Consider the following 14,902-nt stretch of genomic DNA (forward strand, 5'->3'; position numbering starts at 1 on the left):
TTCTTTTGGCACAGATTCAAACATTGTTATCATATCCTCATTCTAATATTGTATAAACAATTTTTTCAATATATTTTTTATGTCCGTTTTATAGTTCATGTTTAAGGTTCGTGATTATCCTTGTCAACAATACTATTTCCAAAGTTTGAACTTATATTCTTCCAATAAGAATGTAATATATCTTATCGTTTTAACGAACCACTTGTTAATAAAGTATTATAATATAAAAAGAAAGTTGAAATTCCCATGATCTTGTAAAGACCATGGCTTGATACTTGTCCCTCTCATAGAACCCGAAGTCGTAGAACAGTCGCCATCTACCACTCCTTTTCATATGTTCATCTAATTTTGTAATCTATATACAAATATATGTATATATATAATTATATAGGCAATCTATTTAATGCGAATCTCATGATGTTGGATTCCGGCACCATGATCTTGAACCTCACGTCGATGATCTTATATACAAAGAAGGAAAAAAGACATGTTTTTTCTCTTTGATTTTTGTTATGAGGATTGTTGTTTATTGTTATTCTCAACGCTAGTTCGTTAAAACTCCGTGTTTTTTTTCAAACCCCCCACCTCCCCCACCCCCAAAAAAAACAAAATACCAACATAATCTTGACAAATATCTTAACTCTTATATGAAGGCATATACCTACATATACTTGTAATGTTTTTTTTTTTAAAGAAAAGGAACTGTTTAGGATAGAACTCGAGATGCTTTGTAAATCTAACTTATATTTTAACAAAAGTTGTTTGTTGTTTACACCATTAGTTTAGTTATCTAATGTTATAAGAATTAAATTGATGATTGAACTAATCATAAAATCAATTTTAGATTGAATCGATTAAACTGTCAGTTCAATCGTTACAAAATTAAATTCATTTCAAACAATATTTAACTGGCTTTTGTACTGATTTAATCCTCTTTTGATTTATGTCGCGACGTAAAAAAAATTTTGGTTTGGGGTCGCTAATTGTGGCAATTTATTGAGAACTTTAAAACTGAAGTTTGATTTTTTTTTTTGAAACATAAACTGAAAAAAAAAAAAAAAAAAGATGGGAGTCGCCACCGATCTTTTTTATAGGTATGATCGGACACCTAATAAATTTATTTTCTTTAAAAAGAAGGACGAGTTTAGGTCTCACGTTAAATCGGAGAAAAGTAGGGTTCGGAGTCGATTCGCTGAGGAAGGTATGAGCACCCTCGTGACGCCCAAAATTGGTATCTTTTAAACATGTGTTGTCTTAATTTTCAAAATGCTAGTTCAATTTAAATTCCAATCGTGATCCAATTTAAAAGACAAGAACTTTCAATTTTGATTTTTGAGAAGGATATACCGCTTTTAACACGAGCCGACCAATTCCATCCAACATAGCGATGAAATTTACGACTTAACGTTAAACCGTGTATTGCCTCAACTAGTAATTAAAACATAAAAATTATTCATGAAATAAGAATTTGAAATAAATCAAATATGCAAACAATGACATTTTCAAATGAAAATATTAACATAATACTAGAGCAAGAGCAAAACAATAATAATATTTAAAAGATAAATAAAACCAAACATAAACAAATATAAAGTACATTTAGCAATAATAATATAAGGTAATATATACATAAGATAATATGCAAAAATATAATATATGATATATATACATGATGTATGAAAATATAATGCCTAATAGACATATATATGCAATATTACTAAATATATACGTATTAGATACAAATACACATAGTATAATTCAACATATACAATAATATTAGAATACTATGGACAAGGAAAATACATTTATACTAATAATAGTAAAAGATATATATACACCAAATAATAATATAATAAGTAGCAATAGGAAAATAATAAATACAAAATCAATAATGCAACATACACAAATAATACAAATAAGAAAGGTATATGCATACGGACTATAAAATAAATGTATTAAAATTAATAATAAATACAATATGGGTAAAATAAATATATACATGATATATACATAATGTGGTACTAAGAAAATATATATATATATATAAATAATAGTATTAGAAATCATATAGTATATATAACGATAATATTAAAATATATACATAATATTATATATGAATTATTCATATAATATATATTAAAAATTGACTATTAATACATACTAAAAATATATACGGGGTAAGCGGCATACACTAATAAATATAATAATAAAACCATGTAATACAATACCAAAAGGTAAATATAATAAAATGATATTAAAATAAAGGTATTAAAACAGTAATATACATATGTATACATCTAACAAGGATATATAATAATAATAATAATAATAATAATAATAATAATAATAATAATATTGAAACACAAAACCATTATAATAAAAATATTAAAATAAAGTAATAGAAACATTACTACATATATATATATACATACATGAAGATATACACTAATGTATTTCAATAATAATAATAATAATAATAATAATATTGAAATGCAAAAATGTAATATTTAATAAAGAAACAAAACAAATAAAAAGGACTAAAATTGAACTAATAATAAAGTTCGGGGCAAATGTGAAAGGAAATAAAGAGAAAAGGGCTTATTTGAACGCATAAAAACAAAGGGGACCGAACAGTAATTATTCCTCTCATTAAAATGCAGCACATTAGCGGGACTAAATCGAAAAGCGCAAAAAATTATGGGGCCAAATTGAAAATAAAAAAATGACTTAATTGTAAAACCTTGAAAAAGCGGAAGGACCGCGCGCATAAATAACCCATTCAAACAAAACACGTGGATCCTCCTAGCGGGTCGGGTCGGATGGGTCGGACATGGCAAAACGGCGTCGTTTTGGGGCTTAGTGTATCCCCAAAATGACGCTGTTTTGGAGGGCTATATAAGGCCTAAAATAACCAAAAAATCATTTGGGGAGAGGGAAAGAAAAAAAAAGAGAGAGGAAGAGAGAGGAGAGAGAAGGGAGGAATTGCCAGGGGCCATCACCGGAGGCTCACTGGCACCATGCATGGTTTTAAAAGGTAAAAAAAAAAAAAAAATTTATATTTTTTTGTATATCTTTTGTATATTTTTTTATGTTTTAATATATATATAGGTTAAAAAACTTAAAACCGAATTTAAAATAGAAAGAAAAGAAATCACCTTAGGTTTTTTTTTTTTAAGCTTTCAATCCTTTGATCTTGGTATTTTTTATGCTTGAATGCTATTTCAGATTTAAACGCTAATTGAATCACTATATTGAATCTGAGATTGAATGTTTCACTTTCTTGTTTTTGTGCTCATTTCTCTCGCAAAAATGAAAGAAAAAAAAAATAATAAGAAGAGTTCCCCCCCCTTTACCATCTTTTTCATTCGGCTTTTATAGCCTTATTTACAAACTATTTTTACTATTTTTACTATTGTTGCATGTTTGCTTCCTTCCTCTGTCTTTTGCAAAAGCGGTGGGAGTGTGATGGTGTTGGTGGCGCGGCATGGGAGAATGGGAATGGTCTTGGTGGCGAGCATAAAGATGGGAGAGTGGGAAGAGGCAAGTGGGAGTCTAGGGTTTTGGGATTGGGCTTGGATGTTGGGCTAGATTAATTTTAGGTTTTGGGTTTGAGGATGGGTTAAATGGTTTAATGGGCCTGGGTATTTTGTAAACGGGCCAAAATTGGCCTACAACAATTTAATAGGTTGGTTCAGTGTTGACAGTCATTTAAAAGTTAATTAGGTTGGAATTACAATCCAATCCATTTTTTTTATGTACTTTAGGGAAGGACAAAGCCAAAGGTCAGAATAATAAACTAGTTGACTTTAATTAGCAAAATCAGTGTTTCATGATCTAATGATTCATTATTAGTGTATCATTGTCATTTAAATGATTAAAACACCCTAAAAGCCCCCATGATTGTTTTTAATTAATTAAATTAAACCCCTAAGATTAGATTAATGATTATACACATTAAGGAGTTAGTGTGTAATAATAAATTTTGTTGCTCGGGAAAAAAACCTAATAATATGATTGGGGGGGGACCCATAAGATCTTCTTGGAGCTTCTGTTTTGTCCCAATTTTGTTTGCAAAATCAGAATCTTAATCTTTGAGTAAATTGGGATCTTTGTCAGGTCATTGCAACTTAACTACTCTTAGATTATTTCTACCATATAATTGTGTGTTGTAATATGTAATAATATTATTAGGTTTTCTTTTGTTTTTGTAAACAGGGATTTGATTTGTCATAGGTTGGGGGAAGTGGGGACTTTATAGAGAAATTCAATCACAAATTATTTTTTATAAATCATTATATTAATTACTTTAGTATGATAAAAGATAGATATAACATAAGCTTATTTTAAAACAGTGTTTAGTTCATTCTCTATTCACATTGTAGGCTTGAGTGGTGTGTGAATTTTTATCTAAAAACCAAATTTTATTAATGTGAGTTTTATTTTTTTTTTAAATTTAATTGTAAAATTCAACAGTTTGAATTCTCCAAATTCAATTTCCGAAATTATAATTCCTAATGAATCAAATTTCTAATGGCCTTAAAAACTCGAATGGCGTAAATTTAAAATTACCCAAATCTAAAATTGATATAAAACAAGAAAAAGTAAAAATTTTTAAAACTCATATTAATCTTATTTAAATTGTCTCTGTTTGAAACTAATCTGACATAGAATAAAAATGATACATCCACCAATACTTAAGGTTGAGCAAAAGAAAATCGAAAAACGATCAGAACTAAGGTATTTGGATGGTTTATGAAATATAAATTTAAAAATCATGCTATCCAAATCGAATCAAATTATATTTTCATTTAATATATAATTAATTTTAATTTTGAGATATAAAATAAATATTGTTATTTAAAATAATTTAAAATTCTTAAAAATTATTATTTAAAAATATTTATGATTTTTTAAAAATATTAAAAATTATAAAATAAGGTTCATTTTATTAAAATAAAATCTAAACAATTTAAAAAATAATATAAAAACTAAAATCCAAATCAAATTAAAATCCAAATCAAATTATAATAAACGGTACAAATTATTTTAAAAAACTTAACCAAACCGAACGGCTATCACAATGATAACCTAGATTCCAACAAAAGGGATATTGAGAATTAAAGGCTAAAATAACAACCCCTTTTCTCCTATATCAACCACCATATTTGGCAATGGGATCTCATGGAGATTGGAGATAGAGAAAGATTTGACAAGATGACAGAAACTAACAGTTGTCACTCAAAAGATAAATATACTATCTGTAAAAGGTGACCTTTGATTTTGCTTACATTACAGAATCAATCATTGATCTACATATTTTTATATTTTTCATTTTTATTTTCAATCAGAAAAAAAACCCAGCCAAGTTGTAAGGCATATTTTTTTTCTTCTATGATCCCTATATATAAACCCCCTACCCTTACACAAAGGTTTCATATTCACATTCAAGCCTTAATATTCTCTCTTTCTCTCTCACACATACACATACATAAATCCTGAAGTTTTCATACATTATTACAAGAATGGCTATAGAGATTGAGAAACCATCATCAGTTCGATTATCAAAAGTTGCAATTTCGAAAACACATGGGGAAGATTCTCCATATTTTGCGGGTTGGAAAGCTTACGATGAAAACCCTTACGATGAAATCCATAACCAGTCCGGTGTCATACAAATGGGACTGGCTGAAAATCAAGTAAGGTTTCGAGTTCGAGTCTGTTACCTGGTTATTGCTCGCATGAGTGGTACTAACATTCTTTTCTTTGTTGTTCAAAACCAGGTTTCATTTGATTTATTGGAAAAGTACTTGGAAGAGCATCATGAAGTATCTAGTTGGGGTAAAGGAGCACCTGGTTTTAGAGAAAATGCTTTGTTTCAAGACTATCATGGTCTTAAATCTTTCAGACAGGTATCGTCTTTTGTTGAACTGAAACCCAGCATTGTTGTTTCAACACGTGTGTTTATGTATGGTACTAAATCATGTTTGGTTTTTTGCATATAGGCAATGGCAAATTTCATGGAGCAAATTAGAGGGGGAAAAGCTAAATTTGACCCTGATAGAATAGTGTTAACTGCTGGTGCAACTGCAGCTAATGAGCTATTGACATTCATTTTGGCTGATCCTGGTGATGTTTTGCTGGTTCCAACTCCATACTATCCAGGGTATGAGCTCGAGTTTTGTCTCTCAATCCTATCGAGAATTATGATTCATAAAAGCCTTTGAATGTGTTCAAACAAGTAAAACCTTAAAAGTAATGAGTTTACGCATGATTGGAATCAATCCCATCACCTTAGGGGTAAAAGGAAAGGGACAGGGAGGGGCTTTAACCACTTTCAATCACCCAAAACAATTAATATATGATAAAATTATGATTTATAATTTGGCACTTTCAAAAATGTTAAAATTTTGATCTAATCCTTTTAAAAATTATAAATATATAAGTGAATATGACAATAAAATTACATTTTAACTTTCATAAAATTATATAAATAGAGCTTTGACCCCAACATTATTTCGGTTTCTTTTTCAGATTTGACAGAGATTTGAGGTGGAGGACCGGTGTGAAAATTGTCCCAATTCATTGCAATAGTTCAAACAATTTCCAAATTACACCCGAAGCTCTGGAAGCTGCATACCAAAGTGCAGAATCCATGGACTTAAAAGTAAGGGGAGTTCTCATAACAAACCCCTCGAACCCTTTAGGTTCGACCATCCAATCCTCGGTCCTCAATGACATCCTAGATTTCGCCGTACACAAAAACATCCACTTAGTCTCTGACGAAATCTATTCCGGCTCAACATTCTCACCGTCAGAATTCGTTAGCATCGCCGAAATCCTCCGTAACCGTAATTACAAAGACGCTGAACGTGTTCACATCGTTTACAGCCTATCTAAAGACCTCGGCCTCCCCGGTTTTCGAGTCGGTACGATATATTCCTACAACGACGACGTTGTTACAACCGCCCGACGGATGTCGAGTTTCACCTTGATTTCATCTCAAACACAACACCTCTTAGCTTGCATGTTATCCAACCATGAATTCACCCAAAACTACATAAAAACAAACCGTGAAAGGCTCAACAAACGTTACGACATGATCATTCAAGGGCTTAAAAAAGCTGGGATCGAATGCTTGAAAGGCAATGCTGGGTTATTTTGTTGGATGAATTTGAGTCCATTATTGAATGAACCAACAAGACAAGGTGAATTGGAGCTTTGGAACATTATATTAAACCAAGTGAAGCTTAATATCTCACCAGGATCCTCATGCCATTGTAGTGAACCAGGGTGGTTCAGGGTTTGTTTTGCTAATATGAGTGAACAAACATTAAGGGTTGCATTACAAAGAATACATAAATTCATGGAACAAAGGAAGGTTTGTTCAGTGAATCAGTAGCTTCTTTTTTGAGATTCTTTGGACGAAATTGAATTCGTTTGAAGAATTGGGGTTTTGGGTCGTTAAAAAATGTAAAGTTTCATACATATATATATGCGTGTGTATGTATGTATGTTGTTAATGTTTTATGTTTAGGTGTAAGTGGTTATATCCTTTGTTTTCTTGCTTATAGGTTTATAAGCAAGTTCTTAGAAATTCTTCCATTTATTTTTTATTTGGAAGAACTTTCTGCTGTTGTTTTCTCTTTTCACCTAAACTGGTTTTATTAAGTTATATATTATTATATTGTCTTTGATTACTTTAGGTCTATATCTGATTTTAGTCCTCTATTATGTTAAAATTTAATCCTCTACTTTTATAATGTTATTTATCAATCCAAATTGATAACACACCATTATTTAGTGTTACTCAGTTACACAATGCAAGATCATAAGAAAATCTAATATTCAACTATATTTAACAATAATAAATGTAAATATTTACTGTTATTCAATCATACTATCAATGCCATGTAAAAATTCAATTAGCCCATATTCAACCAATAATCAATGTACATATTTTAAAAAAATATCTCTGTCATTATCAGCTAACCGTGTTATATAAATTTGGCACTACCGATAAAATTAAAGTAAGTGAGATTAACTTGTAAATTTCAACATAGTAAAGGGAGTAAAACTTGAACTAGACCATTAATTTATGATTTATTTGACTGTTGTTATTTAATTCAAGCAAGAAATGTGCTTAGTTTTGAATCCTTAGCTAAACGCAAGAATTATTATTTTTCTTTAATAAAATTGGATACAATTACCAACCAACAAAAGAAGTCAATTCATAAGGCTTCACGTTGTCATGAAATTATGATAATGCAAAAATGGTGGAAGGTCAAATAATTCAAAGAAAATAGTTGGTAATTAAAAATAAATTTTAATTTTAAGATGTCTTTGATACATCATTAATTTTTTATTTCATTGAAAATAAAAATTTTAATATTTAATCTTTTAATTATGTTTAATAAACCTATTAACTTTTAATTAATATAAAATTTTCACCCAAAAACTATTTATCACTTTTCAAAATCTTATTATTGAAACAAATTATTTCCTCATTTTATTAAAAATAAATTATTTAAATTATTATCTCTAACTTTTATATAAAATTATTTAAAATAAAATAAATAATACCGTATTAATATGGTTAAAATTATGAAATAATAAATTTTAAAATTCAAGATTTGCCGATTAAGTCTTAACTCGATTGGTATAAACATTGTTGCCAATGCAGGAGAACATAGGTTTGAATCTACTGAAGCGCATTATTCTCCTATTTCTGGGTTGGGAAAGAGTATGGTTCAGTGATGAAAACAAAACCTAATTAATAATGCTAAAATATGATTTTTTTCCGTAATTCTTTAGATATCATTTTTCTAATGAAAATGTCTTACTAAAGCATATATTTATAGTGTTAAATATTAGTTTTAACTGTTTTATAATTGTAATTAAGTGATAATTAATCTAAAATAATAAGTGTAATTTAATATGGATCCATAGTCTAATTAAGTCATAATAATTATCACATTGATAATGAAAACATTATTAATAAAATAATGATAATTATAATTATATTATTTATTTTATAAATTTACAAATTATGAGAAACATAGATAATACAAAATATTGATTCTTAAATGATCGAAATTCTTTTATCTTAATTTCTGAAATAGATAGAAGTCATACTACTTGTCGGATTGAGATTTATGTTGAATCAAACCAATTTGATTGAATACATTTAGTATTTATAAAAATAATATTTAAGTTCATTATAAAATATATTTATTCAATATATTGATGTTATCTTTTCATAAATACAATGCTAATCTCACACATTAATTTTTATTAATTATAAAAATCATTTTAACATTATTAATTACTATCATATTTAAAATAAAATCATATTTATTTATAAATTATGTTTATTTATTAAAAATTGAATTTTTATTATTTTTAATTTATTCAATTATATTAAATGATTTCACAAATTTATAATTTTATTAATTATTAATATGTTATGTTATTTTATAAATAAAATTTTAAAACATACGCCAAATTAATTAATTTCATATTAATAAACTATCATATTAATTAAATATTAATTAATATTATTTTATTATCACATAATAATACTAATAAATTATTATTTTAATGTCAATTTAGTAATATAATTAACAATAAAATATATTCTTCTAAACCTTGCTTTTATATATATATATATATATATATATATATATATATATATATATATTATAAATATATCAAACAATTTTGTAATATAAATCAGTTCTCAATAAAATTCAATCCTACAAACTCAATACTTAATTTTTAATTTATCAAACACATCCTCAATACTAATAATTCAAATTAAGTTTTTCAGTCTTTTGAATAAAGAGGAAAATTAAATTTTGACCCTTTATAAAATTAACTATTTAATTTAAGCCCTTTTAAAATATTTTTAAAATTTTGAATCTCCCAAAATTTTATAATTTTATCTCGATCCGTTCACATAAAATTTCTCACTTCATTTTAATAATTGGTGTTGGGAAATCTATCAAAAGTCTTTTCTTACTTTTATATCTATCAAACCCTATTTTTAAATTTTGTTCAATCTAACATAAAATTTAAATTTTAATAAGCAAATAAAGAATATTCATATGTCAAATTATGATCTTTTCCGTTGCTATTTTGTAATTGGGTTGTTTTATCGAAGTCTCGATTTATATATTATATATGTGGGACTGTTCCTTATTTTAAGGTGCCATGTATGTTCTATGATTGAGTCATTAACAAACAAGTAACATGATCTAATTAGTCTAGATATGACGTTATGATGTGTATAAAGACTCTTCGAATTGGATAAGATGGTTAGTGAGCGAAGCTCACTTGGTGTGGTGATGGTTGACATAGACAGATTGTATGAATTCATTAAGTGAGGTATCTACCCGTCAATTAAAGGGTTGATTCCACGAAATATCTCGATATTAAAAAAGTTCTAATGAAAAAAATTACATAAAATATTCACGAAATATAATATCATATACTTTAATTTGACATAATTCGAGTTTTTGGTATTAATTTCAGTCAAAATTATTAGGATTTTTTAAAAAAAAAATTAAAGTGATGATATGGAAATTATTTGTGGCACACATTTCAACCCCATGCAAATATGCATATTTATACATACGTACGTGTATGAGGTGACATCTTTCATAATTTCATAAATGTAAACATTAATTCAATAAAGTATTTTACTTCTAAAATTTGTCAAAATCACGAGGAAATTGCATGGGTTTTACAGCTAATCTTTTTAGAACATGACCATCCAAAATATCATTGATTCTAACAAGCTTTTTTTTAGGTATTATGGAGAGATTTATATTAATAATTATATTATATTTTATTGTTTTTATTAAAATAAAAATTACTTAATGTATATTTGATTAAAATAAATTAGTTATTTTTAAAAAAATTATCTATTTATATTATTAAAATTGACGTGTTCAACAAAATAATTAAACAATGACACATGATGTGATACATATACGTCATGTTGACAAATAAATATCAACTTTCAACAGTAAAAATAAATAAAAATTTAACAGAAAAATAAAATACAACCTGATGTCATTTAATGAGAATTTTAAAGTGCTTTTACCCTTTTTTCTAACAAATTATAATCATTAATCATTGTTATTATCCACTTTTTCGTGTTTATTAACTCTGGTTTTATTTTAATTGTATATATTATGCTTTTAGGCTGTCTAATCTATTAAGCATTTCACTTGAGCAAATCCATAAATTATCAGATTTATCAGTTGGCTTATCGTTCTCCACATTCTCTTCAAATATATTTTTTGTATTTTACTATTTTTTATGGTAGCTTGAAATATCATAATGAATAAAGTAAATAAATTTAAATAAAAATTCGAGTTTGAGTATTATGAACGAAGAAGATAATATTAGAATTGCTGGAATTGAATTTAATTAGTTGATCAATTTAGTTGAATCGAGAATCGATTGATTCAAATAAAAAATTGAGTTGACTTCGAGTGAATCGCCTAAAACTAATAAAAATAATAATAAATGCTAATTTCTAAAATTATATAAAATAATTTAGCTTAGATTTGTTTTTTAATTGAAATAATAAAAATACTAATATCTAAAATTATATAATAAAAAAAAACTTTTGTAATTTTATTTCCTTCCATGGGGCCAACAGATATTTTAGTATAATGTCATACTCAAATTAACACTAAGCTTGATTAAGTCGTACTAATTACTAATTAAAATAGATAATTTATTATAAATCCAATTGCATGGCATGCATGTACAATGATATATAATTATTAGATTGATAAGATATTATATTCTATTCAAATTAATATTAATTAAACTAAACACCTAACAAAACGATCCATTAATAGACTTAATCACACCAATAAAAATTAGTATTTAGGGAAAAACTACCGAGATTATTGGTATGATTATATATCTAATCTATCTATTATTATGAGTGATTAGACCTTGTTTTTGTTATTAATGTATTCATATCAAACATCTTATCCATAACCAACGCTTCAATGTGTTATATTCTAAAGCTATAGTTTGATTAGATAAATTAAAAAGGCTAAGTGTTATTATTATTGATAGGATTGTTTGCACAAATTAAGCATCAATTTTATCAACTTTAATAGTAGACGTTTATGGATGAAATCGAGTAGAGTCAAGCTTAAATTGAGTATTAGAGGTTTAATTTGAATTATATTTTTTTAAATTAACTTTTAATATTTATAATATTGTGTGATTTAAGGTGGGTTTGGATGGACGATTGGGTAGGGTGCGGTGCGTTTAGCTTACTTTTTGTCTCACGCTACAGTATCGCTACAGTATCTAATCTCACCGCCATCGCTATTTTTACACTAACCGCAGGTAAACGCACCGCCCATCCAAATTCACCCTTAGCCTTGTTTTTCGCAGTTTTACTTTTTTGAAATACTGAGAGTTAATTTTAGAATAATAAGAAAAGATAAAATTTATCATCTTTTGGTGTTTCCATATTTTTTTATATAGATGGTCAATCAAATTTAGTTGATAATTTTTTTTTTTTAGCTTTTTAGATTAAAGAGACAGAAAGACTAAATTACACAATGCATAAATGTTGAGGGTTAAAGTTGTTATTGTGTCAATTTTAAAAGCTACCATTATTAACCAACTGGTGACCAAAAAAAGACAAAATTTAAATAATTGGGTGGTCTTTTTGAAACCTTTCATAGTTAGGTGACAAAAAAGAAATTTACTAATAGTTGGATGACTACTACTATAATTTACCCTTACATGTATTATAAAACCTATTGTTATTTATTTAAATTATTTAAGTCCATAATTTCTTAAAATAAGATAATCTAAGTTAACGATTAAGTCTTAGCTCAATTGACATAGGTATTGTTTTCAATGTAGGAGGACATGGGTTCAAGTGCGCTGAAGTGCATTATTCTTCTATTTTATGGGTTGAAAAGGATTTATGAATAATTCTAGATATTATATTAAAAAACAAAATATAATTAAAACTTATAATAAGATTATTAAAAAATCTAAGTTATCTAATGAGAATGCTACATGCTTTCTAAAATTTCAATTTTAAAAAACCTTTTCATTGGTTGGATAAGTTCTTTAAAATACCTTAAATTTTTATTACGTATATTAAAATATATTTTTAAGTTTTTATTTTTATTTTGTTTTTCCTAAAATATATTTTTAATTTTTAAAAACATGTTAAGAAAATTAAAATTCCAAAAATGGCGAAAAGTCTAAAACTACTTACAAAATTAAAATGAAAAAAGAAAAAAGAAAAAAGAGCATATCCGTGGATTGACAAAAAATCCCAGGATTTCCCTTGGTCAAAAAGTATACCAGCTGGCTAAGCATGAAACACCTGATTTGCTCAAACCCGCCGTGATCAGCCCGCATGGCAGAGTAAGACGATCATTGCCATGCGATATTGCCACGGTAGTATCATGATTCATGATGGAATAAAATAATATCTGGTTTATATAAGCTCCAAGTATTAATACTCTTTGGAGATTTGGAATTTAGTCCCTGGTATTTATTTTAAGGAATTTAACTCTATTTTTTAAATTTAAAAATGTAAGTTTAATTATAATATTATTAAAATTCTTTTATTAAATTTAAGTTAATTATAATGTTGTTGTTTTTTTGTTATATGACTACCAAGTAAAGAGGAAGCTAGGAAATTTTCTTGGGGGCTAGAAATAAAGAATAATTTGGGGGTAAAATGTGAATTTACCTTTATACTAATTACAATATTACAAAATCTAAAAGGGTAATGTAGCAATTTTCTCATTCTAGGAAGCCAATGTCATCTACTGAGTATTTTTTTTATTAAGTCACACATGCAAATTTACCTGAAAATCTTTGAATGTTTAACAATTTGACTTAAATTTTGAATAATAGAAAGGCTAAATTTTTAAAAATAAAAGTGAAAGGATTAAATTTAAATATGTGAAAAGTCGAAAGACTTCAAACACATTTTAACCATAATAATTATATTTCTTTTCGATCTCCTACTCGAGATCTCCATAAGAAGGTTGAAAAAGCAGGCATTTTGATTGCGTAATCTGCGCTTCCATGGACCCAATGGTCCACATTTGATCGCAATCCCATCACCTTTTCTATTTTAGTTATTGTGTAGAAATTTTGACAATTTTTCTTTTTTAAGAAAAATGGGAAGATAAGTTAGAATTGATATTGTTATTATTATAATTTTTTTAGAGAATTATGAGTTTTTCTTATAAAATTTTTAGAATTACCTACAAATTCTTAATCTTTAAATAATAAGATAAATATGTTTTGACGTGTTCTAACTCATATTTTCCTAAATTAATAATAATATCGATGCCAATAAATTAAAACCTAATTGACAACATCAGAAGATATTATTTTTGGGCTTAAGCAAAATAATAACTATGAACAACATCAAGAGATAGGTAGGGCTTTGGCTCTCCAAAAAAATATGGAGTTTCGGGGTAAAGATTAATATCTATAAAATTACAAAATTATAAATTAATATAATGATAAAAATATATTTTATTCTAAAATTTTATAATCCAAACCTCTAAACAAAAATTCTATCTTCACCCTTATAATAATGATGATTTTAGGTAACAAAATTGCTTATTTAGTTATTGTCTATGTATTTTTATTAAGTTAATATTTTGTATTTAAATAAACTTAGAATAGTTAATAATTTATAGGGTAAATTATATTACAAGTCGTTCAAATTTTTTTTTACCCAATTATGAAAAATTATAAAACAGTTACTTAATTATTCAAACTTTATTTTTTTAGTTACCAACTAATTGGCTAGTATAAAAATAGAAACACTTAAAAATTCAAGATAGTTAGGTGACAAAAAGATAAAATTAAATAGTTAAAA

The 14,902-nt window shown here is 26.6% G+C and overlaps 1 protein-coding gene across 1 annotated transcript; it reads left to right on the plus strand.

The window, feature by feature from the left end:
• The first annotated feature begins 5,442 nt into the window (after positions 1-5,442).
• LOC108472553 (1-aminocyclopropane-1-carboxylate synthase 7-like) lies at positions 5,443-7,399 on the plus strand. Its single transcript, XM_017774099.2, has 4 exons — positions 5,443-5,696; positions 5,781-5,909; positions 6,003-6,163; positions 6,532-7,399. The coding sequence occupies exons 1-4, from the start codon at positions 5,523-5,525 to the stop codon at positions 7,397-7,399; spliced, it is 1,332 nt and encodes a 443-aa protein (XP_017629588.1). The 5' UTR covers positions 5,443-5,522.
• Positions 7,400-14,902: the final 7,503 nt, after the last annotated feature.

Source organism: Gossypium arboreum, chromosome 7, assembly GCF_025698485.1.
Source record: "Gossypium arboreum isolate Shixiya-1 chromosome 7, ASM2569848v2, whole genome shotgun sequence".
NCBI classification, from domain to species: Eukaryota; Viridiplantae; Streptophyta; class Magnoliopsida; order Malvales; family Malvaceae; genus Gossypium; species Gossypium arboreum.